Source organism: Amphiprion ocellaris, chromosome 9 (genome assembly GCF_022539595.1).
Source record: "Amphiprion ocellaris isolate individual 3 ecotype Okinawa chromosome 9, ASM2253959v1, whole genome shotgun sequence".
Classification (NCBI taxonomy): domain Eukaryota; kingdom Metazoa; phylum Chordata; class Actinopteri; family Pomacentridae; genus Amphiprion; species Amphiprion ocellaris.
The window spans coordinates 34528676-34544741 of record NC_072774.1 but is presented as its reverse complement, the minus strand read 5'-3'; the positions used below and the strand labels follow the sequence as shown (position 1 = coordinate 34544741).

Sequence of the window (16066 nt, the reverse complement as noted above, 5' to 3'; positions counted from 1 at the left end):
GGTCTTGTCAAAAGAAGGAGTTAGACACACATAGTTACTCTTTAAGATGATTTGGAGGGTGTGCAACTTTCTTGCCTTTTAGGCAGTTAGTGTTACCTGTGATGCAGTGGTTAACACTGTCACCTACTGGCTAGAATGTCCTCGGTATAATCTCAGCCTGGCGTCTTTCTGTGTGGAGTTTGCATGTGCCCTGCCTGTGCTTGCGTCGATTCTCACCGGGTGCTCCGGCTCCGACAATCCAAAGAAATGCTGAGGTTAATCGGTGACTCTTTATTGGCCATATGGGTGATTGTGAGTGTGTTTGGTTGTCTGTCTCCATGTGGTTCTTTGATGGACTGTCAACTTGCCCAGGGTGTACTCTGCCTTCACCATAAATCAGCTGGGATAGACTCAAGCCCCTTCACGATACTACAGAGGATAAAGCAAGAATGGATGGTCCATTAATAGACAGACTTAGACTGGAACTTGAAATTCCACAGATTATATGGTTGCTGAGATGCCTGAGCATTTCTGTAGATTTATGTGTTGTTTTGATGTGCTGAACTTTTTACATTAGTATCTTTGTGTCTTAGGTGATGGTGTTTGTCCATGCTCGTAATGCCACAGTGAGGACAGCCATGGGGCTGATTGAGATGGCAAAGAACCATGGAGAAACATGTTTTTTTCAACCAGACCAGGGTCCAGACTATGGCCAATGTGAGAAACAGGTAAGTAGCCTTTCATCAATATATGTTAATTACCTTTAAAAGCAGACAAGTAATCAATATATTAGTTCAGCTTTTTCACACTGTATAGTAAGAATTTAGTATACTCTTGGTGCAAGTGAATTTCTTTCTATGTCTGACATTTTGACAGGGCTGTCAGAATTGATAGCATGCATGGATGTAAATTATTAAAATAACACATTCAGCAATGTTAGCATATCTGATTCAGTATTTCTAGAATAATTTTTTTTCAGCATTTAGCAAACCTAAAAGGTCAACTCCTGGGACAAAACAGCCGAACAGCACATCAAAAGTTATGCAATACTGATTGACAAACTAATTAGAAAAAAAATGAATTGCCTCCCTGTAGGAAAGAAACAAGGAACAGTGCATATTGTAGAGAATATTATTCCCTTGGACACTTTCTTTTCACACTTGAAAGGCAAATGACCTGTGATGGCGTATTTGAGGCCCCGCCATCATCACATTTGTCCCTCAGTTTGATACCTGCTCTTGTGGAGCAAGTAGGTGTTGCGCCTTGTTCCTTTCCTTCAGAAAACAGAATTTGTAGATATAATTCAATTAAATTTTATTTATATTGCGCCAATTACAATTCATATTGTCTCAAGACGCTTTACAGAACCCATATGCCTGAACCCTTAGAGCAAGCCCTAAGGCGACAGTGGCAAGAAAAAAACTCCTTTTTAACGAGAAGAAACTTTGAGCAGAACCCGGCTCATATGGGGGCACCCATCTGCTGCTCCCCGGCTGGGTTGAGAGGGACAGAAGAGTTAGATGAGTGGGGATAGAGAAACACAGTCGAAGAGGTGGGTGGGGGACAACGAAACATATAACACACATCGGGATACATGCATGGTAAGAGTAACATAGATGATACATACAGAGTAGAAGCCAACATTGAAACTGATTCATACATTTACTGTTATGATGTAAGGTTCTGGCATTAAATGTACTACAAATATAGTATAGCCAGCCATGGAAAAAAATTATAAGACCACCGTTGTTTTCTTCAATTTTTTGTTCATTTTAATGCCTGGTACCATTAAAATTACATTACCTGAAGAATACAGTGAACACAGCAAAAAATACAGCTGATTACATAATACTTTATGTCCTATTTGACATGCTTAAGCTTAATTGTATTCCCAGGGTATAGAAGAGGCCGTTTCATGTCAGAAGCAGCACTGCACATGCAAAGGCTAAGAGTGGTTTCCTGGTTAAATTCAAGCCATAGCACAACTCAGGAGTTGTCAGCTCTCACATAATGCCTAATACAAAAGAATTATGTGAAGCCACAAAGGCAGCCATCCTGGCACTGCTGGAAACTGGCATGAGTGAGAGACAGGTAGTGATAAAACTGAAGATCTCCAAGACAGCCGTTCATTACACCAACAAAAAACAAGACGAACGTGGTACTACCGAATTGCTAGCTGGTTGCGGCAGGAAGCATCTTTCTACCTCATGAGATGATCATGCACTCATCCGTTCCTGTGTCAGGAATCATCGTCAGACCTCCAGGATCCTTTAAAATGAGTGGGCACTGTGGAGAAATATGACTTGTTTGGCAAGGACAGTTGGAAACCGACTTCTTGAAGTCGGTCTGAAATCACACAGGGCACAGAAGAAGCCCTTCATCAACGAAAGACAGAGGAAAGCCTGATTACTCTTTGCTGGGAATCACAAGTATTGGACTGCTGATGATTGGGATAAAGGTTCTCTTCAGTGATGAATCTAATTTTCAGTTGATGCCCACTCCAGCCAACTTGCTGGTTGGGAGGAAGCCTGGAGAAGCCTACAAACCCGACTGTCTTGACCCTACAGTAAAACATGGGGGTGGATCAATGACGATCTGGAGTTGTTTCAGTATGGGTGGAACAGGGCAAATGCAATTGTGTGAAGGGCAAATGAACTAGGTCGTGTACAAGGCTACTCCTGAAAACAGTCTTTTTCCATCAGCTGGAAAGACTCTTTCCTGCCTCCAATGACTGGATTTTCCAATAAGGCAATGCCCCTTGCCACACGGCAAGGTCAGTTTAAACCTGGATGGAGAACCAGAACATTGGAACTGTGCCTTGGCCTGCTCAATTCTGGATCTAAATCCAATTGAAAACGTGTGGAAAATCATCAAACGCAAAATGGAGAACTACAACCCCAAATACAAAGCAAATTTGTTTGAATTTGTGCACAAGATGGGCTGCTGTGACAGCAGAACAATATCAGAAGCTTTTGGAGAGCATGCCAAAACGCATGGCTGCAGTCATCAAAAACAATGGTTATGCAATTTTCAATTCAGTTCAATTCAATTTTATTTATATAGCACCAATTAAAGTTCAAATTGTCTCAAGATGCCTGAAGAACCCATATGCCTGAACCCCCAGAGCAAGCCCTAAGGCGAGAGTGGCAAAAAAAAAACTCCCTTTTATCAGGAAGAAACCTTGAGCAGAACCCGACTCTTTATGTAGGGGGACCCATCTGCTGCTGGCCGACTGGTTGACAGAAGAGGTAGAGGGGGTGGGGAAGGGGGAGAGGGACGGGAGAAGAGGGGAGTGGGGAACAAGGAACACATACCACACAATTGGATACATACATGATAAAATAGATGATACACACAAAGTACAAGCTAGCATTGAAACTGATTCATAAGTTTACTGTTATGATGTACGACTCTGGCATTCAATATACTACATATATAGCTGGTAGTAAAATTCAAACAGTGTGTAGATGAGCATATCAAGTATAGTGAGGGTGATGCAGAGTAGATTGGTGGAAATGGGCTGCTGTAGGAAGGTCAGCAGCAGCATCCCACAGTGGACATGACTAAACCAGTTGGTGGGACAGCAACCACAGATCCAAAGCATCCAGCTCTGAGACCAGGGACACTTGGAGAAAGGACACAGGCAGAAACAGAGTAAATGCAATACAATAACGGTATATATATTACATACATAGGTAATTAGAGAAGGGCTCAGTGCATCAAGAGAGGTCCTCCAGCAGCCTAGGCCTATAGCAGCATAACTATGGGCATAATTAAGGAACGTCGAAGAAGAAGTCAGTTGTGTCCCGTACATGTGGACTCCAACTGACCCCCTCAGGGTCACCCAAGTCAGCCCTAACTATAAACTTTGTCAAAAATCAAAATTTTAAGCCTGGTCTTAAAAGTAGAGAGGATGTCGGCCTCTCGAACCCAAACTGGGAGCTGGTTCCACAGGAGAAGCGCCTGATAACTGAAGGCTCTGCATCCCATTCTGCTTTTAGAAATTCGGGGAACAACAAGTAAGCCTGCAGTCTTTGAGCGAAGCCTTCTGCTAGGATGATAAGGTAATATAAGGTCTTTAAGATACGATGGAGATTAGTCATTAAGAGTTTTATATGTCACAAGAAGGATTTTAAATTCTATTCTAGATTTCACAAGAAGCCAATATAGGACAAATATAATCTCTCTTGCTCACTCCCATTAATTCTGTCTGTCTCGCTGTAGTGTTTTGGATCAACTGTAGGTTTTTCAGACAGCTATTGGAACATCCTGATCGTAAGGAATTCCAATAGTCAAGCCTGGAAGTAACAAATGCATGGACTAGTTTTTCTGCATTACTCTGTGACAGGATGCTCCTTATTTTTACATTATTTCTCAGGTGAAAGAAGGAAGTCCTACAGACTTGTTTTATGTGCGAGATAAAAGACATGTCCTAGTCAACAATAACTCCAAGGTTCCTCACAGTGGTACTGGAGGCCAAAGTAATGCCATCCAGAGTAACTATATGCTTTGAAAGTGAGTTTCTGAGATGTTTGGGCCCAAATACAATGACTTCTGTCTTGTCTGAATTTAGTAGCAGGAAATTACTGGTCATCCATGTCTTCATGTCCTTAAGACAATCTTGCAGTCTGGCTAGCTGATTAGTTTCATCTGACTTCATAGATAAATAGAAATGAATGTCGTCAGCATAGCAATGGAAATTAATACAGTGCTTCCTAATAATATTGCCTAAGGGAAGCATATATAATTTGAACAGTATCGGTCTAAGACAGAACCCTGAGGAACTCCACGATTAACCTTAGAATCCTCAGAAAAGTCACTGTTGACATGCACAAACTGGAACCTGTCTGATCAGTAAGATTTAAAACAAACAAACTATTCCTTTGTAAATGTTCACATAGTTGATTTGCAACAGTTCTCTCAAGAATTTTAGAGAGAAATGGAAGGTTGGATACAGTTTGATAGTAACTAAAACATCAGGATCAAGAGTGGGTTTTTTAAGTAAAGGTTTATTTACAGCAACCTTAAAAGCCTGTGGTACACAGCCTGTTACTAGAGAGACATTGATCAAATCTAACCTTGTAGAATTAATTAAAGGTAAAGCCTCCTTGAACAGTATAGTTGGGATAGGATCTAAAAGACATGTTGATGGTATAGATGAAGAAATTGTTGAACTTAGCTCAAAGAGATGTATAGGAGTGAAGAAGTCTAAATATCCATCAGGTATTACAGCCAATTCTAAAACATCTGTACTTGATGATGCATCTGTGACAGTTCTTGAAAGGGCAAGATGTTTTTTTCACAAGGCTATTTTCCAAGCTTTCTTTAACCCTTTGATGTGCAGTGTGGGTCAGGAGATACAGATTTTCCATTTGATTTGGGTCACTTTTGACCCATGTTGTGCATCAAAGGGTTAAACTAGTGGAATGTCACTTCCCTCCCAGCTTTCGCAATGCCTGCTTTAAAGTCCACAGCTGGGAATTATGCCAAGGAGCAGGTCCTCTCTGAGACATAACTTTCTTTTTCAAAGGTGCAACACTACCACGTGTCATACGCAGTGAGGCTGCAGCATCATTAACAAGACAATCCACTTCTGTGGGGATAAAGTTTCAGTAACTGCCCTCCATTTTATCAGTAAATGGTGCTGAGGTAAACAGTGATAGTATCACGTCCTTAAATTTGGTTACAGCATTGTCAGACAGACATCTACTGTAATGGCATTTATTCTTAACTGTTGTACAATCCATTGTTGTAAATTTAAATGTTATCAAAAAATGGTCAGTGAAAAGAATTGGCTATTGTGGTGAACTTGTAATAACTGGTGGGTGATAACCGCTGCAGTGTATCGGGTCAGGATACTTAATATTTTAATGTCTTTGAAGAACCAGGCCAAAGTTGATCTTTATAAGTTTTATTGTCCCATCCTTTCTTGGACTGTATCTGTGTCTATATCTGTGTCTGTCTATGCCTGTGGTTTCTGAAACACATACAGAGAACAAAGGAAAATAAATGTACAGGTCGCATGTATTGTCTGTGCTAAGCTAACAGCAAATGCTACCATGTTAACCATAAAACTATAAATAGTGCCACTAGAAATCTAAATATGCACATAAACAACTTAAAGTAGCCTAATTATTCACATCATGAAAATACTTAGATGCTAATGCATGCACAGACATTCATTTTGTGGTTTGAAGAGACAACTTAAACCTCCACTTAGCTCAGTGTTACGTGGGTCTTAAACTTAGGTGGCCAAAAACGTGCCTAATTAAAACTACATAATATTAACAAACCCGCCACTAGAGGACGCCAAAGCCACATAAACTAAAACAACCTGGCCTTTTTAACAGCCGCCCCCAAATCTGAGAAGCAGATTTGTGTCCATTAGGCCAGCTGAGAGTCATTTTCTTGGGGAATGGCCGGTAACTTGATAAGTCGGGCCACAGGTCTGACGAAAGCTTTGTCCTTGACTTGAACTTCTGCCGCCCTGACTTTCTTGTCTCTTTCTTGTATGATGGTCTTGACGGTTCCGACAGGACAGAGGGCCCTTGGAGATTGGGGATCGGCCATCATGACCACAGTTCCAACTTTGAGATCATCCTTTTCCTCTGTCCATTTATTCCGAGCTTGTAGCTCAGGAAGATAGTTCTTTGTGAAACATCTCCAAAACTGATCGCTGAGGATTTGACTATGTCTCCACCGCTTTCTGCTTAGAAGATCTGACTCAGGGTATACCACTTGAGACAATGCCGAATCATGCCGCCCCATCAGGAGAGCGTTTGGTGTAATGGGATCTGGATCGGCGACATCTGACGATGCGTAACCCAGTGGTTTTGAATTTAGAATTCCTTCAATCTCCACTAGCACAGTTCTCAACACTTCTTCGGGGACAACTTGTACTCCCAAGGTGACGCGGAGAGCTGATTTGACAGATCTTATCTCTCTCTCCCACACTCCTCCAAAGTGTGGGGCTTTTGGGGGATTAAAGTGAAAGTCTATTTGCTGGGAGGACAACTGAGTTTTCAGAAGAGGGGCAAGTTCACTAAAGGCCTGCTCTAGTTCTGCACTACCTCCCTTGAAATTGGTCCCTTGGTCGGAGTAGACTTCATGAGGCTTGCCTCTTCTCGCAATCAGTCTGCGCAAAGACATCAAGAAGGCGTCACTATCAAGACTGCTGAGGAGGTCAATATACACAGCTCTGGTTGTAAGACATTTATACCAGATGCCCCAGCGTTTCTCTGTTCTTCTTCCCACCTTGACCTCTAGAGGGCCAAAACAATCCATCCCTGTAGAATAGAAGGCTGGGTGGTAGAGTCTGAGCCGAGCTGGGGGCAGATCAGCCATTTTAGGTACCTCTGCCTTAGCTCTCCATTTTTGACATTCTGGGCAACTGTGTTGGAGTTTGCGCACTGCTTGTCGCCCTCTGAGAACCCAATAACGTCTGCGGATCTCTGCGAAGACTCGCTCAGCTCCAGGATGGCACAACTGCTGGTCATAGGCCTTGATGATGAGCTTAGTGATGTGATGTGCTGGATCAAGCACGATCGGGTGAAGATTGTCTGTAGTCAGATTGCTGTGACGGAGGCGACCACCAACTCTTATCAACTCTCTTTCTTGATCCCACTCAGCTGACAGCTTTAACAGTCGACTATCAGAGCGAACAGGTCTACCAGCCCGCAGGTGTTCAACTTCCGATGAGAAACTCTCACTCTGTGCTCTTCTAAGGGTTACTAGTTCAGCCTGTCTGAAATCTTCTGCTGAAGGGCTGTAATCTCTGTTAGCCGCCCCGTGTAAACTATGTGTGGTGGCCTCCAATAAATCTTGAAAATTACTGAACAGAAGTGGGTCAGGCAGGGAAGAGGTTGTGCTGTCTGAAATGTGACCACAGAATACAGCTTTCCTCATCTCTTCAGGAATGTCGTTATGTGAAATGGCCGGTTTTACAGGCCATTTGGACAAGTCTTGTCTCAAGAACTCTGGACCTTGACTCCAGTGGTTGTTCTCTTTGAGGTAGGCAAGAGTCTTTCCACGCGTAATGTCATCAGCAGGATTGTTTTGTGAGTCCACATACCGCCATGCTTGTGGATCGGTGAGTTCTTGGATTTCGGCTATCCTGGTCCCGACAAACACTTTGTACTTACAGGACTCTGACTGCAGCCAAATAAGAACTGTTGTAGAGTCGGTCCAGTAGGTGTAGTCGTGTATCTCCAGAGTCAGCTCTCTTTTCAGCACTGCTGCAAGTTGAGCTCCGCTTAGAGCAGCGCAAAGTTCAAGTCTGGGCATTGAAAGCAGTTTTTTTGGTGCCACGCATGATCTAGCTGCCAGGAAGGATACTTGTATGCCACCTTCTTCTGAGCTGGTGCAGAGGTAGCTCACTGATCCATACGCTTGCTCTGAAGCGTCACTGAATATGTGAACAGTTCTGTTGCAGGTGCATGAGTCAGAATTGGAGTCAGTGTAGCACCTTGGGAGGGAGATGTCAGTGAGCTGGGAAAGTTCGTCTTCCCAGAATGTCCATGCTTTGAGCAAGTCTTCGGGCAAGTCAGGGTCGTCCCATTCTCGTTTTTTCATCCAGAGTTTCTGCACTAGTATCTTGGCTCGAGTGATGTATGGGCTGATGTATCCCAAAGCCAGTTGTCTACATAGAAGCAATGTTCAACTGCTATTCGAACGTCTTCGCCGGGCTGACTGTTGCTTGTCACATGGGTTTGCAAAGCAAACGTGGCACAGCAGGGACTTGAGACTGTTCCAAATGGCAGGACCAACCATTGGTACACTTCAGGGGGCTCAGCGCTGGTGTTTCTCCAGAGAAACCTCAGGTACGGCTGGTCTTCAGGCAAGAGACGTATCTGGTGGAACATCCCCTTTACATCGCTACTAATGGCCACTTTGTTCTCTCTGAAATGCAATAAGACTCCCAGAAGACTTGAGCTGAGTGTAGGGCCAGGCAGTAGGTACTTGTTCAAAGAGAGTCCTTTATACTTGAAAGAACAGTTAAATACTATTCGGTTCTTGGCATTGTGAGTTACCATGTGGTGGGGAATATACCACCCTGGACTGCACTCGATCTCCGCAGGTAAGATTTTCTTCACGTATCCCGATGTGAGAAGCTTGTTGATTTCATCTTTGTAAGCTACGACCTTATTTGTGTCATTCGCCAACCTTTTTTCTGTGCTGCGCAAATGTGGAAGAACAGCTTCTTTGGGGGCTTGAAGTTGTGGCAGATCTTTTCTCCACAATAATGGTGTGGCATACCTTTGAACACCATTCACTTCAACTCTGACAGTTCTCTCTTCCAATGTCTTGAGTGCTTCTGAGTCCTCTTTTGACCTTGTAATGACCTTTTCACTCCGGTATGGTAAGATGTCTAGCTGCCATAAACGTTCAACGTGGGTGAATAGTTCAGCTTGAGGGGTTGGAGTGGTGGTGAATAAGCAGTGTGCAGAGGAGAAAGAGTTCTTAAGATGTCTTGATGGGCCTTGTAGAGCCCATCCCAATGCTGTCTTCACTGCAGCCGGACCATCTGGTGGTCCTTGACGGACTGGCTCTGTTGGAAAGATGAGGTGTGGATGGTCTGACCCTATCAGAAGTAGTGGGTGTGCTCGATCAATAGCCGGGATTGGCAGATCTTTGAGGTGGTGGTATTTTCTCTTGAGAGCTGCTACTGGGTAGGAGTGACTTCCCAGGGCTAGCTCCTTTGCAGTGAACGCATTTTGTATTTGGTATTTGTAGTATGGACTGGTAGTAGAGGACACTGTGAATGACACAGAAGCACCATGGACAATACAGACATCTTGTCGCACAGTACGCAGGTGTAGGTCCTCGGGGCTCCCATGAAGGCCTAGAGCTTGGGCTGCCTCGTGAAGTAGAATAGTTCGCTCCGATCCATCGTCGAGCACCGCGTAAGTATCAACTGAGGCATCTCCATTCCTGAGGATGACTCGAATGACTTTCAGTAACACTTTGTTGCTAACAGTGGGTCTGTCAATATAGAGTGTTTCAGCAGTAGTATTAACTAGAGGGTTGCTTTCATTTGTAGCTGGACTGCTGGTTATGGGGGTGCGATCTTGATTTGTGTTTACGTCATGAAGCACCTCTAAGTGTTTCCCTTTGCATTTCTTGCATCTTGCCTTTAGAGTGCATTGTGATGATAGGTGGTCACGCCCACATCTCCAGCATCTCTTCTTGGTGCGAATCCAATTGTCTATTTGCTCTTTTGTGAGTATTTTAAAGTTGCTGCACTGGTTGAGGAAATGCTGTGTTGTGTTGCAGAATGGGCAGAATTTAGTGGGCTCTCTTGTGTTTAGATTCACGATTCCCCGGTTTCCTTTCATCTTGTTTTTGCTCACTGCCATGGAGTACAAAAGTGCCTTTACTTCTGATCTCTCATGACTGTTCTTTCTTGGTTGAAGGGCGGTCTCTACTGGTGGAGTAGGTGAACTGCGAGCTGTCCTCCTGGACCCTAACTTCATACTCCAGCCATTCTGACAAGTGTACTAGAGTGGGAATAGGTGTTCTAAGGGGGTTAATGTGTCTCTTGAAATCTGCTCTGAGATGGTGTGGCAGCTTGGTTAATATTCTTGACACATGTGATCCACATTTCAGCTCAGTCTGACCAATGTCCCCCAACTGATCCAGCATCCCAACCAGGGCACGTACCTTTAGAGCAAATTTCCTGAATGTCTTTGCATCTTCGCTCTTGATGTTTGGCTCATCCATCAGCTGGGCAATACGTTTCAGTGCTAACTGGTGAGGCTGACCATATTGTTCATTTAGTGCGTCCATAGTGTCACTGTAGGGGTATCGGCTGCTGCAGTATGAATCTGCTAGAAGAAGAGCCTCCTCCAGCTTGAGATGATCTAATAGAATCTGGTATTTGAACTGTTCTGTAGCATCCTGTGGAAGAAGGTTATCGAGTGCAACCTTGAGGCGAGTAAACTCTCGTGGGTCCTCATTCACGAAGTAGGGAATTGTTGGAGTTGGTCCTCGATATGAGTGTTCATAGCTGGATGGCGAGAACGTACAGCACTGTGTGTAGTATCTGGGAGATCCATATCTGCTAGCAGGTCTGTTATGTTGATAGTGACTTGAGCGTCTTTCATTAGAGTAAGTGGACATGGGTCTCCTGTAGTCACCTGACTCATAGTAGTAACGATCAGAGTGAGAATATCTGTTAAGATGTTGTCGGGAAGATTCACGACGGTGGTTACGAAGGTTTGGAGACTCATGGCGACGATGACGTGGACTCTGGGGCTCACGACAATGATGACGTGGACTCAAGGACTCACGGCGGCAATGACGTGGACTCTGGGACTCACGACGGCGATGGCGTGGACTCTGGGACTCACAACGGCGATGACGTGGACTCTGGGACTCACGACGATGATGACGTGGACTCTGGGACTCACGACGGCGATGGCGTGGAGTCAGGGACTCACAATGGCAACTGCGTGGACTCAGGGACTCACGACGATGATGATGTGGACTCTGGGACTCACGACGGCGATTGCGTGGACTCTGGGACTCACGACGATGAGGGCGTGGACTCTGGGACTCACGACGGCGATGACGTGGACTCTGGGACTCACGACGATGATGACGTGGACTCAGGGACTCACGACGACGAGGGTGTGGACTCTGGGACTCACGACGGCGATGACGTGGACTCTGGGACTCACGACGATGATGACGTGGACTCAAGGACTCACGATGGCAACTGCGTGGACTCAGGGACTCACGACGATGATGATGTGGACTCTGGGACTCACGACGGCGATTGCGTGGACTCTGGGACTCACGACGGCGATGACGTGGACTCTGGGACTCACGACGATGATGACGTGGACTCAGGGACTCACGACGACGAGGGTGTGGACTCTGGGACTCACGACGGCGATGACGTGGACTCTGGGACTCACGACGATGATGACGTGGACTCAAGGACTCACGATGGCAACTGCGTGGACTCAGGGACTCACGACGGCGATGACGTGGACTCTGGGACTCACGACGGCGATGACGTGGACTCTGGGACTCACGACAATGACGTGAACTCAAGGACTCACGATAGCGACTGCGTGGACTCAGGGACTCACGACGGCCACTTTGTTCTGATGGCTCCCACGAGTCTTTTATTTGCATTGCTTCATGCTGTTTGGATGGTGATGTTGATTTCTCCTTCTCAGGGCAGGAAACAATGGTTTCTCCTGATGAGGTGCTTTCAGAAGAATCTTCTTTATTTTCTGATATTTCTTCAGTTCAATCTGTTTCTTCTCCACTATGTTCAAGTCTCACCTCATAGTCTTTTAGATATTGAGGGGGATGAGTTGAGCGCTTGGGCCTGGTGTGTTCATCTTCTTTGAAGGACATCTTTGTCTGCAGTACTTATCATCCGGCTCGAAGGACCATGAAAAGAATTGGCTATTGTGGTGAACTTGTAATAACTGGTGGGTGATAACCGCTGCAGTGTATCGGGTCAGGATACTTAATATTTTAATGTCTTTGAAGAACCAGGCCAAAGTTGATCTTTATAAGTTTTATTGTCCCATCCTTTCTTGGACTGTATCTGTGTCTATATCTGTGTCTGTCTATGCCTGTGGTTTCTGAAACACATACAGAGAACAAAGGAAAATAAATGTACAGGTCGCATGTATTGTCTGTGCTAAGCTAACAGCAAATGCTACCATGTTAACCATAAAACTATAAATAGTGCCACTAGAAATCTAAATATGCACATAAACAACTTAAAGTAGCCTAATTATTCACATCATGAAAATACTTACATGCTAATGCACGCACAGACATTCATTTTGTGGTTTGAAGAGACAACTTAAACTTCCATTTAGCTCAGTGTTACGTGGGTCTTAAACTTAGGTGGCCAAAAACGTGCCTAATTAAAACTACATAATATTAACAAACCCGCCACTAGAGGACGCCAAAGCCACATAAACTAAAACAACCTGGCCTTTTTAACAGTCAGACAGAAGAAGGTTCTGGGGAAATACTATTAGCTGTTCAGTTTCTATGTATTCCCCCAGAACAAGGTCAGGGGTGTGGTTAAAACTGTGAGTCGGTTTATTTACACATTGACAAAATCCTATTTAGTCCAATAATTAATTTAATGCAGTTGTAAGGCTGTCACTGTCAACTTCAACATGAATGTTGAAGTCTCCCATAATAATGACCATCTGAACTGAGCACTAGGTCAGATTAAACGTCTGAGAATTCAGAAAAAAACTAAGGGGCAGCAAAATTTAGTAAGGAGCAGGCGAACGATATACAACAACGAAGAACTGGTTTCTTGAGCTTTCCAGTCTGGATTTGAAAGACTTTCAAATGAGCTGTAACGAGGTTTAGGTCTCTGGTTCATTATCAATCATATAACATTTCACATATTGCACAGTGCGTATTGTGTCCACTTATGCCCCACAGAGCTGCCACCAAACCAACCCCCAGCTTTCTAGTGCATCATAGACTCAGCAAAAAAGGACAGCATGAGCCACTGAAGGGGCTTTTGCATCCAAATGAAAGAAACAAACAAAAATATACGTAGATGCTGGTCCCAGCAGAAATATCAGCCACAGACAGCAGTTTTAATAAAGCCCATAATGTTTCTACGCCCGTGGTAGAATGTGCCTTCACACTGCGAGGCAAAAGGAGACCAATTTTGCCACAGGAAGCTACTGTTTAGAACTCTGACCAGATTAGTAAATCAGATAAATTGGTCACACGAACACATACTCGAAGTACAGTCTATGCAGTTGCAGAGCGCACACAAGGATTGCAACCTATTCTGCTTCTTGGATGCAAAAGTCAGAAACTCAAGAGTTCAGACTCCATAGGACTATAGTCAGCAGGGATGAGCTTAGGTAAATACACATTGCACAAACAATACAATCTTGGAGCCATCGGAAGAGAAGTGGGTGCAAGAGGGATGCACAGACAAGACAGGAATGTCGCCCAATTACTTTGCAGAGCTTAAAGCAAGAAGTCTTGCTGTGGCTCAGGTGGTAGAGCGGGTCGTCCAATGATCGAAGGGTTGGCGGTTCGATTCCCGCTCTGTCCTAGTCATGTGCTGTTGTGCCCTTGGGCAAGACACTTTACTCATCTTGCCTCCAGTGCTTCTACTCACACTGGAGTATGAATGCATGTGAATGTTGGTGGTGGTCAGAGGGGCCGTAGGCGCAGATTGTCAGCCACGCTTCCGTCAGTCTGCCCCAGGGCAGCTGTGGCTACAAATGTAGTTTACCACCACCGAGTGAGAATGTGAGTGAATGAATAATGGATTCATTGTGAAGCGCTTTGAGTGCCTTGAAAAGCGCTATATAAATCTAATCCATGATGATGATATTAATAAAATTTCACATGTGGCAGACCATTATCCACTAAATTGGACTTCACAACAGGTAGGCATTTATCTGTCACAGGTTTGGGTACAAATGAATTACTCCCTTTACTTCTTGAGAGAGAGGATCCTTGCGAATGGAAAGCTGTCAGGGCCTTACTATCAGCAGACAGATTTTCTTAGCATACCATGACTTTGCTGACCACTGAGTCATCAACAGGGTTAGGGACTGGTCGACACACCCTCTTCAGAACCAATTGTACCATCTTTACTGCTGATGTAAACAGAAGTGTGTTGGGCCTTGGGTATGCTCATACATCCATGCTCAGGGGCACATTGTGGTCTGTAGTGGAAAATAACAGGGCAATGGGTGTTTCCATTGAGCCACAGATATCCACCTCTGACTTGCCGAACTGATTGCGTATCTCAGCCACGGCATACTGTCTTGATGATAAACCTTGATGTCCATGCCAAAATCCAGCATATTGTCATCATCATGAGTCACTAGACCAAACTGTGACTGACTCGCGTCCTCAGAGGGCACCGGTGTAAGGTCAGCTCACCTGTCAACATGTAGTTTGTATGGTCATCTCAGCTGGTAGCAGTGACTTTGACTGGACAAGCAAAGAGAAGATACAACCCTAAGGACTGGGGCAAACAGAAGCCTTCTTTAGCAATTAGGCCTGGTGCTCACACAGACACACAAACCTCATGAACAGAAGAGAAAAAGTTGAAATTACCTCTTCGCAAGCGGTCATCAGTGGTAACTACCACTGCTGTCTTGAGTAGCTTGCAGAGAAACACAGCCGTAACTAGCTACCCTATCTCACTGAAGGTGTTTCTAGTGAGATGAAAAGCATAAGAGCTGAGGGATGACTGATGACAGGTGTATATAAGTGCAGTTGGGGCCTTACATATGTCATCTGCCTTACAGACGAGAATAAAGGGTTAGGTGTCTAGTGTTTTAGTGGTTGGCTTACCAGATGGCTATAGCATTTTACCAGGTAACTTCAAAGGTAGTCAGTCAATAACTAAGCTTCCAACCCTACCTATTTTGCAAGGCGTGGGATTAAATTTTGCAGTACCCTTTTGTGGCACTTTGGAAAAACACTACTACTTTCAACATACAATGTAGTATTGTGATACATATAGCGTTGAGACAGGACATGATTATGCAACCAACAAATTCAGCTGAAAAGTCACAGATCGTCGTCAGCATCCTTCCGTCTTCAAGAGACGATGGAGTAGTTCCAATAAGTATCGGTTTATCTGCACTTGCGTGAGTGGCTGTAGAGACCCACTCGTGAGTGTCAGTCCCACATGGCACAGACAAAGGATGTTGCTTCCTGATTTTTCTGGCGTTCCTTTCACCTGGAACGTTTTGAGGCGATGGCTTCATTTCTCAGGAGTTCCCCCTCGCGAACCCCACACTTCACAATTGATCGCCAAGATGCACGGTCCTCGGCTAGGCTTTCCCAGTTGGCGACAACGATGCTACACTGCTTCAGGTCTCTCTTGCAGACATCTTTGTAGCGTAGGCGAGGGCGGCCAGTTGGTCGTGCGCCCTCAGCCAGCTCACCGTACAAGAGGTCCTTTGGGATGCGTCAAGGGTCCATCCTTCGCACGTGGCCAAGCCAGCGTAGGCGTCTTTCTCGCAGGATGGCCACCAAGCTCAAGATCCCAGTGCACTGCAGCGCCTCCACATCTGGTACTCTGTCCTGCCAGCGGATGTGAAGAAGGCGG

General features: G+C 44.8%; 1 protein-coding gene across 3 annotated transcripts in view; it reads left to right on the top strand.

Moving 5' to 3' along the window:
• ascc3 (activating signal cointegrator 1 complex subunit 3) overlaps positions 1-16066 on the top strand; it is a 245403-nt gene that overhangs the window by 127493 nt on the left and 101844 nt on the right. For all 3 annotated transcript variants that reach the window (XM_023266526.3, XM_035946542.2, XM_055013994.1), the window contains exon 14: positions 573-707. In XM_023266526.3, the coding sequence (XP_023122294.2) occupies positions 573-707 (135 nt within the window). The remainder of the gene's footprint in view (positions 1-572; positions 708-16066) is intronic.